At 43.8% G+C, this 11,722-nt stretch overlaps 1 protein-coding gene across 1 annotated transcript; it reads right to left on the bottom strand.

Annotated features, from left to right (window-relative positions):
- On the bottom strand, nt 1-10,984 carry LOC101479662 (P2Y purinoceptor 14-like). The gene is made up of 4 exons (XM_014408964.2): nt 10,905-10,984; nt 10,495-10,620; nt 1,164-1,423; nt 1-1,018 (listed from the first exon to the last, which is right to left on the bottom strand). Exons 2-4 carry the CDS (start codon nt 10,612-10,614, stop codon nt 376-378), a joined length of 1,023 nt encoding a protein of 340 aa, XP_014264450.1. The 5' UTR covers nt 10,615-10,620; nt 10,905-10,984; the 3' UTR covers nt 1-375.
- Between the last annotated feature and the right edge of the window lie 738 nt (nt 10,985-11,722).

Raw genomic sequence — 11,722 nt, 5'->3', positions numbered from 1 at the left:
AGAGGGTTTAATATGTACAGTGCTGCTGTGTGAACACAAAGTGAACGAAGAAGCAGCAGCTCAGGATTACTGGAGGGAGGGTTCGGTCCACACGTGACCTTATGAACTTTAAATGTTTTCTAAAAGCAAAACAAAATGAAATAAAACTATAAACTACCATTTAGAAAACCTGCAGGTATTATATTATAAAAAGCAAAAGCAATAAGGACATAATCTCCTTTCATGTATCCTTTAAAATAAAACATCCTCTTGGTTCTTTTGAAAGTTTGAATCAGTCTTTCAGACACTGGTCGCTGGCACCACGTCGAGTGTTTGAGGTTAAAAACAAAGAGCAAATCTGAGTGTTATAACAGGCTGTTTCTTCACAGTTCACTGTTAGGCTCGTTGCTGCTGCTCAGCTGCCTCCTCGCTGCTCTCGCTTTCCTTGTTCATTTGTCGGATGTCAGGCCGTTTCCTTCTGGACAGCGTGCTCCGCCTCACCTGGGCCCGAAAAGCCTTAGAAAGGAAAAAGTAAACGAGCGGATCCAGACAGATGTTGAGAACTGACACTATTGTCGTCGCTTCCTTCAGGTTGTATAGCACCTGCTCCACAGAGCAGTTCCACTGAAAAGTATAGAGGAGCCGAACCAGGTGATACGGGACGAAGCAAACACAGAAGATGCTGACCAGCACTAAAATGTTCCTGCGAGACTTCACTAACTTTCTGGAGCCCGAGGAGGCCAGCTGCCTCTGCTGTGCCTGCAACACCCTGCGGGAGGTGCTGTGGTAGAAGAAGACCAGGGATACGAGGACCAACATAAAGATGATGATTGCACTGACGTGGACTATTGTATCCAGCAGGCTGACCTGGAAATCACAGTGGGTGGAGTTAGAGGTCAGATTCTGGGCGATGACAAAGAGGATGATGTAAACGATCGCAGGGATCAGGAGGAATACCCAGGTGACCCCGGAGATGATGTGGGCGGCTCGTACCGTCTGTAGGACGTGAGTTCCTGAAGGATGAACAATTCTCAGATACCTGAAGATATGCAATAAAGAATTTCAATAAGCGGTCACAGTGATGCTTGTTGTAAGATGCAGAAGACGTGCATTGGTGTTTACGGCCATTAATCTGGTGACAGAACCGCCGAGACCACAGTCTGATGTCACTAAAGGTTTACTACCTGTTGGCAGCGATGTACCCCATGAAGAGGATGCTGGCGTACATGTTGAGGAAGAGTGCAGAAGCCCCGATGCTGCAGTAGAGCACATGGATGGTGACGGACGCGCTGGCGTAGTTGGTGATGCGGATGGGTAGGCTGAGACAGAGCAGGAAGTCAGCGGCCGTCAGGTTCCTCAGGTAGACCGTCAGGCTGCTGGATACCCGACGATGAGCTCGGCAGAAGTAAAACTTCATGGTGAAGCTGTTGAGAAGTAAACCCACCTGAGGAGGAGAGAGACCAGGCTCAGGACGAGAGTTTGGTACCCTTACACCATTCATCCACAGAAAAATGAAGATCTCTGACTGAGTTTGATCTGCTGGTCAACGTGCCATCTCTGACTAGGCCGGAGGACATGAAGCACACTGCCCACTCGTGTGGGACTTGGTTTGTTAACGCCTTTGTTAGCACCCGGCTGGATTACTGTAATGCACTTTATATTGGGGTCAGTGCATTATATATTACTCATCTACAGAGGGAGCAAAATGCAGCAGCTCATCTTTTAACAGGCACTCAAAAGTTTGAGCACATTTCCCCTGTTTTAGCTTCACGTCACTGGCTGCCCATTTCTTTTAGGATTCATTTTAAAATTCTTTTATTTACTTTTAAAGCTCTCCGTGGCCTCGCCCCATCGTATCTCTCTGAGCTGCTACAGCCTCATACACCCACCTGCTCTCTCAGGTCAGCTGATCAGTGCTCCTGCATGTACCCAGGACTGGGCGTAAACTTTGTGATCGTGCTTTTGCTGTAGCAGCTCCAAACTGTGGAACCAGCTTCCTTTAGAGATCAGACAGGCCAGTTCTTTACCTGTTTTTAAGTCACTCTTGAAAACCCGCCTCTTTACCCTGACCTTTGACACCACGTGAGATGTTGGTTTTTATTTTTATTTCAGTTGTTTTTAGGTGATTCGATGCTGTTTTATCTTGTTTTTGTTTTAATATAGGGCTGTTTTAATTTTATGTTTTATGTGTTTTATTTATTTATTTTGCTGTTTTCTGTTATTCTATTGTTTTAACTTTAGTCCGAGTGTAAAACAGGTGGAGTGTGCTTTCACCTTGGTGCGGCCTTTAGCCATGTCTGTAGCTGCTGTATCAGACGAGTTTGTGAATAAAATTGTTTACCAGTTATTCCTCACATGCCAGTAAGCAGCTAAGACCAGAACAACGAGCTGACCCCTGTTTGAGGGAAATTATAGCTCAGCTTGAGACTGGGGACACTGGTTTCACCCACCATTAGGAAGATGATATTCACTTGCTAATCAGGTAATTCGGTCATCTTGAGCTATACAATCAAATATTCCGCCGGTCAGTGACCCAGTGTTTTCTGTATTATTATTGTTATTGTTATTCTATGATTCCTTCGTTGTTCTGATTTCCGATTTTGTATTCTAGTTCTGAGGTTTAGTTCTGTGCCCAGTCAGCTTCCTAGAATTCAAAGTGTGTCACAGCTCAGGAAAAAAAAAGCAGCGAAATGAGCGCTGCTTTTCAGTCTGGTTACTACCGTTTATGTCAGAACCGATACCGGTACCCATCCCTAGTGAGGTTATAGTCCGAAAAATACGGCATACGGGTTTTGTAAAGTGATTTGTTTCGGGGCAGGAGGCTGGGAGACTTCGCGGTCTGGGATAGAGCACGCAGTTTCACACACTCTTCATTTTGCACTTTATGGCGCTGTTGTAAATAGTGAAAATACTAGTTGTGCTAGCTGCACGGCGTCAACACATTAAAAAGCTAACCGCTAACACGTTGATGCCGTGCAGCCCCACACACGGGACGATCCATACAGTTATGGCGTTAACGTCATTTTAGTGACAGTAACGCTGACAGCACTAAAATAGTAATCTCCAGATGTTTTCTTTTTGCCGAGCAGCTCCTCTTTGATAGCTGCGTGTCCAGGGTAAACCTCCGCCTGCCCCACTCCTCCTTTACAGGTGAAAATAGAGCAACAGGACCGCTGAGTCTTTGACTTTATTTATTTTCTGCTGTGTTTTACTTGCATCTATTTGAAAGACTGAGTGTAAACACAAAAAATATTTTATTTTATGTGCTGGAATGTGCAGAAAATAAGTTTAAATGTAAAAAAATGTCTTCCAGTCAGTGAATGTTGCAGATAATTAAATGTTTGCTTGATGCATAAAGTTAAAAGATTAAAACTAATAAAACAAGTTTTAAAAAGAGACTTTTCCATTTGATTACATTTTGTATGATGATTATGCAGAAAAAGTAGAATTGGGCTGAAAGATCTATCGCTTTATGTGAGAGGATTTTTATGAAATCAAGTATAATCAAGTGTGCCTTATAATCGAGTGTTCATATATTTTCACATAACCAAGTTGATTGTTAAAGAGAACATAATGCATTCCTTACTTTAGTGTCTGAGATGTTTGACAAGTATGTATTCTTTAACCCAGTGTGTGTGATGTCAGATAAGTGTGATATACTTCTATGTTTTTATTCTTAGTTTGTGTGCAGAGGTCAGATAAGCTTAGGTAATGTCTGGCCTTTTCCCTTTCGGTTAAAAGAGGAAGTACTATGTAACCCATTTTGCCTTATAAATAAAGCAACCAGCCTGCGCTGAGTGTGTGTGATTTTGCTGAGAGGCACACACCCATGCGCATGTCTTAATACTCTCTGAGTCGGTCTGCAGTGTCTTATTTCTCTTACTTGTGAACAAATGTCTTAACCCCTGACACTTTATCACCTACTCAGGTTGTAAATCGTGTTTTTAAAAAGTAACTAAGTAACTAAGTAATTAATTACTTATGAAAATAAGTAATCAGTAAAGTAACGGGATTACTTTTTGGGGAAGTAATCAGTAATTAGTTACTGATTACTTTTTTCAAGTAACTTGACCAACACTGGTTGTAACACAGATGTGTCTGCACTGTGCCCGCCCATGCTCGCTGCTCCTGCCGCTCCTGAAGTCTTTTGTGTTACACTTGGATCTAAGACTAAGGACTGTGACAGTAACTAACCCTAACCCCTAACCCTATCCTTGAAAGAGTAGTTGTCAAACAGCTAACAGATCATCTGCAGAGGTTTATTTGAAGAGTTTCAGTCAGGTTTCAGAGCTCATCACAGCACAGAAACAGCTTTAGTGAAGGTTACAAATGATCTTCTTATGGCCTCTGACAGTGGACTCATCTCTGTGCTTGTCCTGCTAGACCTCAGTGCAGCGTTCGATACTGTTGACCATAATATCCTATTAGAGCGATTAGAACATGCTGTAGGTATTACAGGTACTGCACTGCAGTGGTTTGTATCATATCTATCTAATAGACTCCAGTTTGTGCATGTAAATGGAGAGTCCTCTTCACACACTGAGGTTAATTATGGAGTTCCACAGGGTTCAGTGCTAGGACCAATTCTGTTTACATTATACATGCTTCCCTTAGGCAGCATCATTAGAAGACATAGCATACATTTACACTGCTATGCAGATGACACCCAGCTCTATCTGTCCATGAAGCCAGATAACACACACCAATGAGTTAAACTGCAGGAATGTCTTAAAGACATAAAGACCTGGATGGCCGCTAACTTTCTGCTTCTTAATTCAGATCAAACTGAGGTTATTGTACTCGGCCCTGAAAAGCTTAGAAATATGGTATCTAAGCAGATTCTTACTCTGGATGGCATTACCTTGGCCTCCAGTAACGCTGTGAGGAACCTTGGAGTCATTTTTGACCAGGACATGTCCTTCAACGCACATATTAAACAAATATGTAAGACTGCGTTCTTCCATTTGTGCAACATCTCTAAAGTTAGAAATATCCTGTCTCAGAGTGACGCTGAAAAACTAGTTCATGCACCCTCTGGCCCCCCCACACCCTCTAGCAGATTATTACATGAAGGAACCTTTTAAAAAACAAAAAACAAACGCGTCCATGCTCACAGGTGTACACACGGGTGATCACACCCACAAACTACACCCTTTTTGGCTCCTACCTCAAAGCACACTGTGTTCTGTTGATCTTATGTGCTGCACAATAATGTTTAACATTTAGTATTTACTGTCATATTCCCATATATCATTGTGATGTTGTTTATTCTATTACTCTTGTTCTCTTCTGCTTGCTTTCTTTTTTCTTTCTCAGCAGGTGATCCAGGTGATTGATATATGCATTTTTTTTTTCTCTGCCCGTTCTGTTGGTTTTTGTCTTTTGCCCCTCTCCCCCGTCCCTCTTCTCAGCTGTTTCTCTTTCCCTCTTTCTTTCCCCCAGTCAAGTCTGTCCCGTATTCAGTAAGTGAAAATAAAATAAACAATAAAAGGTGAATCAAATGGACCATTACGGCAAGGCTGGGATGGTCAGTTTGGTAAAGTAAATCCGTTGGGCATCTTTCTTTGCCTTTAGACAACAATTCTGATGCAAAAGAGCCAAACGGGACAGGCAAAAAAAAAAAAAAAAAAAAAGAAAAAAGAAAAGCTGCACTGTAAAAGTAATTAAAGGGCACCAAGCAACCCAGCTAAAATGAATTTAACATTTTGAAACTCCCTTGCTTATTCAGTCAGTCAGTAAGTCTGACAGAGACACGTTGTGCTTTACTTGGTGAGTTTAACAGGTGCAGCCACGGGTGCTGGCTGCACCTGTTAAACTCACCACGTAGTTTCCACAGTTTCTGGTCTTTAAGCTAAGTTGCAATTTTTAATCATTGCCAAAATAAAATTTTAACAGTGTTTCTTTAAAGGCAGGTGTGTCAAACACAAGGCCCGGCTCCAGAATCGACTGATCAAGGTCTCTACACTGGGAATAAAATTTTTGTTTGGCAGCTTTTCCTATTGATGAAGAGCTCTCCCAATGCTAGTAATACTAGCAAAGTGCTTAAGTGATAAATAAACAATTATATGACACAACATTTCCCATTTTTTCACCACCTACAATAAAAATGTCTATTTTCTTTAAAAAAAAAAAAAAGAAAAAGAAAAAAAAAGACAGTAACTAACCCTAACCCCTAACCCTATCCTTGAAAGAGTAGTTGTCAAACAGCTAACAGATCATCTGCAGAGGTTTATTTGAAGAGTTTCAGTCAGGTTTCAGAGCTCATCACAGCACAGAAACAGCTTTAGTGAAGGGTACAAATGATCTTCTTATGGCCTCTGACAGTGGACTCATCTCTGTGCTTGTCCTGCTAGACCTCAGTGCAGCGTTCGATACTGTCGACCATAATATCCTATTAGAGCGATTAGAACATGCTGTAGGTATTACAGGTACTGCACTGCAGTGGTTTGTATCATATCTATCTAATAGACTCCAGTTTGTGCATGTAAATGGAGAGTCCTCTTCACACACTGAGGTTAGTTATGGAGTTCCACAGGGTTCAGTGCTAGGACCAATTCTGTTTACATTATACATGCTTCCCTTAGGCAGCATCATTAGAAGACATAGCATACATTTACACTGCTATGCAGATGACACCCAGCTCTATCTGTCCATGAAGCCAGATAACACACACCAATGAGTTAAACTGCAGGAATGTCTTAAAGACATAAAGACCTGGATGGCCGCTAACTTTCTGCTTCTTAATTCAGATCAAACTGAGGTTATTGTACTCGGCCCTGAAAAGCTTAGAAATATGGTATCTAAGCAGATTCTTACTCTGGATGGCATTACCTTGGCCTCCAGTAACGCTGTGAGGAACCTTGGAGTCATGTTTGACCAGGACATGTCCTTCAATGCACATATTAAACAAATATGTAAGACTGCGTTCTTCCATTTGTGCAACATCTCTAAAGTTAGAAATATCCTGTCTCAGTGTGACGCTGAAAAACTAGTTCATGCATTTATTACTTCCAGGCTGGACGACTGTAATTCATTATTATCAGGATGTCCTAAAAATTCCCTGAAAAGCCTTCAGCTGATCCAAAATGCTGCAGCAAGAGTCCTGACAGGGACTAGAAAGAGAGAGCAGATTTCTCCTGTTTTGGCTTCCTGTTAAATCCACAATTCAAAATCCTGCTCCTCACATACAAGGTCTTAAATAATCAGGCCCCATCTTATCTTAATGACCTTGTAGTACCATATCACCCTATTAGAGCACTTCGCTCTCGCTCTGCAGGCCTACTTGTTGTTCCTAGAGTATTTAAAAGTAGAATGGGAGGCAGAGCCTTCAGTTTTCAGGCCCCTCTTCTGTGGAACCAGCTTCCAGTTTGGATTCGGGAGACAGACACTATCTCTACTTTCAAGATTAGGCTTCAAACTTTCCTTTTTGCTAAAGCATATAGTTAGGGCTGGACCAGGTGACCCTGAATCCTCCCTTAGTTATGCTGCATCTGATCAAATCTGATCACGCCGCCATCTTCCTCATGCCAAAATGCAAACAAAGACTGAAACAGGAAGTTCCGGTTCAGAGGAAGGTCGCGCGCTGGACGGACCAATCGGTGGCCGCGTTACAGGACGCACTCGATGACGCAGACTGGGGCATGTTCAGAAACAGCTCCGACGATGACGTCAACGTGTTTACGGAAGCGGTTGTGGGATTCATCGGGAAACTAGCGGATGATACCGTGGAGACAAAGACTATCACAACGTTTCCCAACCAGAAGCCGTGGGTGGATAAAACCATCCGCGACGCTCTGAGATCCCGCACCGCTGCCTACAACACGGGACTCATGACGGGGGACATGGACCCGTACAAAGCCGCGTCATATAACGTGCGGAGGGCGGTGAAAGAGGCGAAGCAGCGCTACGGGAGGAAACTAGAGTCACAACTCCAACAGAGTGACTCTAGGAGCCTGTGGCGGGGACTAAGGACAATAACGGACTATAAAGCACCAACAACCGGTATGACGAACGTGGCCGTGACTCTGGCAGACGAGCTGAACACTTTCTATGCTCGCTTCGAGGCTGCAGCTAAGGACTCCAACAATGCTAGTGTTAGCGGCGCTAACGGCTGCAGACAGGAAGATACTGCCAGCACCGGAAACGTGCTCGTCATCTCCGAGCATGAAGTAAGGAGAGCCTTCAAGAGAGTGAACACCAGGAAAGCAGCAGGACCAGACGGCATCCCAGGTCGTATCCTAAGAGACTGCGCATACCAGCTAGCTCCTGTGTTCACTGAGATATTCAACATCTCTTTATCTCAGTCGGTGATCCCCACATGCTTCAAAGAGTCCATCATTGTTCCTGTCCCGAAGAAACCCCACCCTGCTTCTCTCAATGACTATCGCCCTGTAGCCCTCACCTCAGTAGTGATGAAGTGCTTTGAACGCCTGGTCAGAGACTTCATCATTTCTTCACTACCAGACACACTGGACCCACTACAGTTCGCTTACCGTCCAAATCGTTCCACAGACGATGCCATCTCTCATCTCCTCCACACATCACTCACTCACTTGGACACTAGAAGGGGGAATTATGTTAAAATGCTCTTCATAGACTACAGCTCTGCATTTAACACCATAATTCCCTCCACACTCACCACCAAGCTGGAGCATCTGGGACTCAGCTCATCTATGTGTCAGTGGATCTCCAACTTCCTAACTGGCAGACCACAGGCAGTAAGGATGGGCGGACATGTCTCAGCCTCCACCACTCTCAGCACTGGAGCCCCCCAGGGGTGTGTTCTGAGCCCCCTGCTGTACTCTTTGTACACATATGACTGTGTGGCCACTACCAGCTCCACCACCATCATCAAGTTTGCTGACGACACCGTCGTGGTGGGCCTGATCTCTGATAACAACGAGACGGCCTACCTGAAGGAGATTAGGAATCTGGAGAACTGGTGCCAGAGGAACAACCTCCTTCTAAACGTCAGTAAGACAAAGGAGCTGATAGTGGACTTCAGCACTAAGCAGGAGAGGAACTACCAGACCCCCGTCATCAACGAGTGCCCAGTGGAGAGAGTGGACAGCTTCAAATACCTCGGAGTTCACATCACGCAGGACCTGTCATGGTCCTGTCACATCAACACCGTGGTGAAAAAGGCCCGTCAGCGTCTCTACCACCTCAGACGCTTGAGAGACTTCCAACTGCCCTCCAAGGTGCTCAGGAACTTTTACTCGTGCACCATAGAGAGCATCCTGACGGGAAACATCTTAACCTGGTTCGGGAACAGCACCATGCAGGACAGACGAGCTCTACAGAGGGTTGTGCGGTCAGCTGAGCGCACCATCCGCTCCGAGCTCCCTGACCTGCACTCAATCTACAGCAGGCGGTGCTGGACCAAGGCCAGGAAGATGGTGAAGGACCTCAGCCATCCCAACAACAGACTGTTCTCTCTGCTGAGGTCAGGAAAGCGATTCCGCTCCCTGAAGACCAACACAGAGAGACTGAGGAGGAGCTTCTTCCCGCAGGCGATACGGTCTCTCAATCACACCACCACACAGTACTGACCCACACATATGGTTCTTACACACACACTGGACTTTCTGGATTTTGGTTTTGCACAACACTGGTCACTATATTCTTCATTTCCAGTTAATACTTGTACAGCTGCTGTTATTGTGTATATATTTATTTATATTTAGATTTCTTCATACATTCTTATATAGTTCTATATTGTGTATTTTGTTGTACAGTTATTTTATTTTCAACTTTAATTTATATATTTTATCTTATTCTTCCCAGTTAAATTTACCCTTCATTCTAATTTGTGTTGTACAGTTATTTCATTTTTAACCTTAATTTATATTTTATTCCTTCCTAGTTAAATTTACCCTTTTTAATTTTTCATATTTATTTCCTATCTTATTCATAGCCTTTTCCTTTTTTGTTTTCTTTAGGTCACGAGCAGTTGTCCAAGCATTTCACTACATATCGTACTGTGTATGACTGTGTACGTGACAAATAAAATTTGAATTTGAATTTGAATTTGCAATAGACTTAGGCTGCCGGGGATTCCCATGATGCATTGAGTTTTTCCTTTCCAGTCACCTTTCTCACTCACTATGTGTTAACAGACCTCTCTGCATTGAATCATATCTGTTATTAACCTCTGTCTCTCTTCCACAGCATGTCTTTATCCCGTCTTCCTTCTCTCACCCCAACCAATCACAGCAGATGGCCCCGCCCCTCCCTGAGCCTGGTTCTGCTGGAGGTTTCTTCCTGTTAAAAGGGAGTTTTTCCTTCCCACTGTCGCCAAAGTGCTGCTCATAGGGGGTCATATGATTGTTGGGTTTTTCTCTGTATCTATGAAGCGCCTTGAGGCGACTTTTGTTGTGATTTGGCGCTATATAAATAAAATTGAATTGAATTGAATTGACACCTTTTTGCTGAAATTTGAAGAAATTTCTAAAATGTAAATGACCTTAAGTAGTTGTTGAGAGCAATACGCTGATCTGAGTCACTGAAACTCACCAGAAACACCAAACTAAGGATGGGTGTGAAGAAGAGATGGGACACGGTGGTGACTGGATTACAGCTTTCTGTCTCATTGGAAAATGAAGAGCTGTTGTTGAATGAGGTCACTCCACTCATCTTTCTCTGGGTTTGGACAGAGATCATCCACATTAATATTCTTTATTATAATTATATAATAATTAAAAAATCATTTTGACAAAGAGGAGAGTGATTACTATTAATATTAGCTGCACATTTAAAGGAGCTGCTGACTTTCAAGTATCGCATTGAAGAAAACGATGTTAAAAGCTTGATCGTTAGCACAGTGCACTGACACCAACCCAGCTGAACAGCTGCCATCTCTATGCTGAACATTCAAATATGGAAAAGCATGTTTTTCTGCAACAAACACACACAGACACACTCACCCTCAACTCTCCTCGATGTCTAACGTGTACCACACTACTTCCTCTCTGCTCTTACACAGAAAGAAGAACTGCTGATAACCACGGATGTGGTTGGCGTGACGATAAAGAGCCGCGTTATTGGTCAGATAAACCACAACACACTCAAAGGACGCTTTAGGCCACGGGCCGAACACGATAAACATTTACTGAACCGACCAAAACTAAACGTTCTTCTAACATCACTATAAATCGAAGCAGTCGGGAGTACGAGTCTGAGAGATTTCAAACGCCGTCTTTTTGTCTGGACTCACGTTCGTCATGCAGCTCTTGGCTCCTCTGCCACAATGAAACTGTCACGGCTGTGGTGACGTCAGCTTCCTCTTCAACCCTCGAGTTTAGCTCCACGTGTAAGACACACAGGTTTCAGTCAGCATGTAATAAACCTGCCGCTGGGTCCGAAAGGCTCTGTTTTCAGAATCAACTTGTCTCGTGGCCATCGCTAACGGCTCGTTCTGACTTGAAATTAAGGTTGAATACATGAATAGAGGCGTCACTAAACTGACGTCATCGACGTGGAAATGATGACGGGTGGCCTGTCGTTTGGTAAGGCAGCTAAGGATCTCAGGGGTCCGGGCCGGATGTGGCCCGCAGGCCTTGAGCTCAACACCTACCTAACAATCTTCTACATTTTCTGCGCCACTAACTGAATGCATGTAAACTGAGCTCATTCATGGGATCTTGCCCGAGGCATGCTGGAGGAGGACCCAGGGATCAAACTACCAACCTTCCCATTAGTAGATGACCTGCTCTGCAGTCACCCCGATGCGCAGTCCTTTTCT

This window comes from Maylandia zebra, linkage group LG14 (genome assembly GCF_041146795.1).
Source record: "Maylandia zebra isolate NMK-2024a linkage group LG14, Mzebra_GT3a, whole genome shotgun sequence".
Classification (NCBI taxonomy): domain Eukaryota; kingdom Metazoa; phylum Chordata; class Actinopteri; order Cichliformes; family Cichlidae; genus Maylandia; species Maylandia zebra.
This window is presented reverse-complemented; position numbering and strand designations above follow the sequence as displayed.

Excerpts from the sequence above, each read along its gene's own strand:
- LOC101479662 (XM_014408964.2), bottom strand. The coding sequence starts at position 10,614 with ATGAGTGGAGTGACCTCATTCAACAACAGCTCTTCATTTTCCAATGAG. Across the intron at positions 1,424-10,494 it reads TCCTTAGTTTGGTGTTTCTG|GTGGGTTTACTTCTCAACAG; the intron begins GTGAGTTTCAGT and ends TCTCCTCCTCAG. Across the intron at positions 1,019-1,163 it reads GGGTACATCGCTGCCAACAG|GTATCTGAGAATTGTTCATC; the intron begins GTAGTAAACCTT and ends GCATATCTTCAG.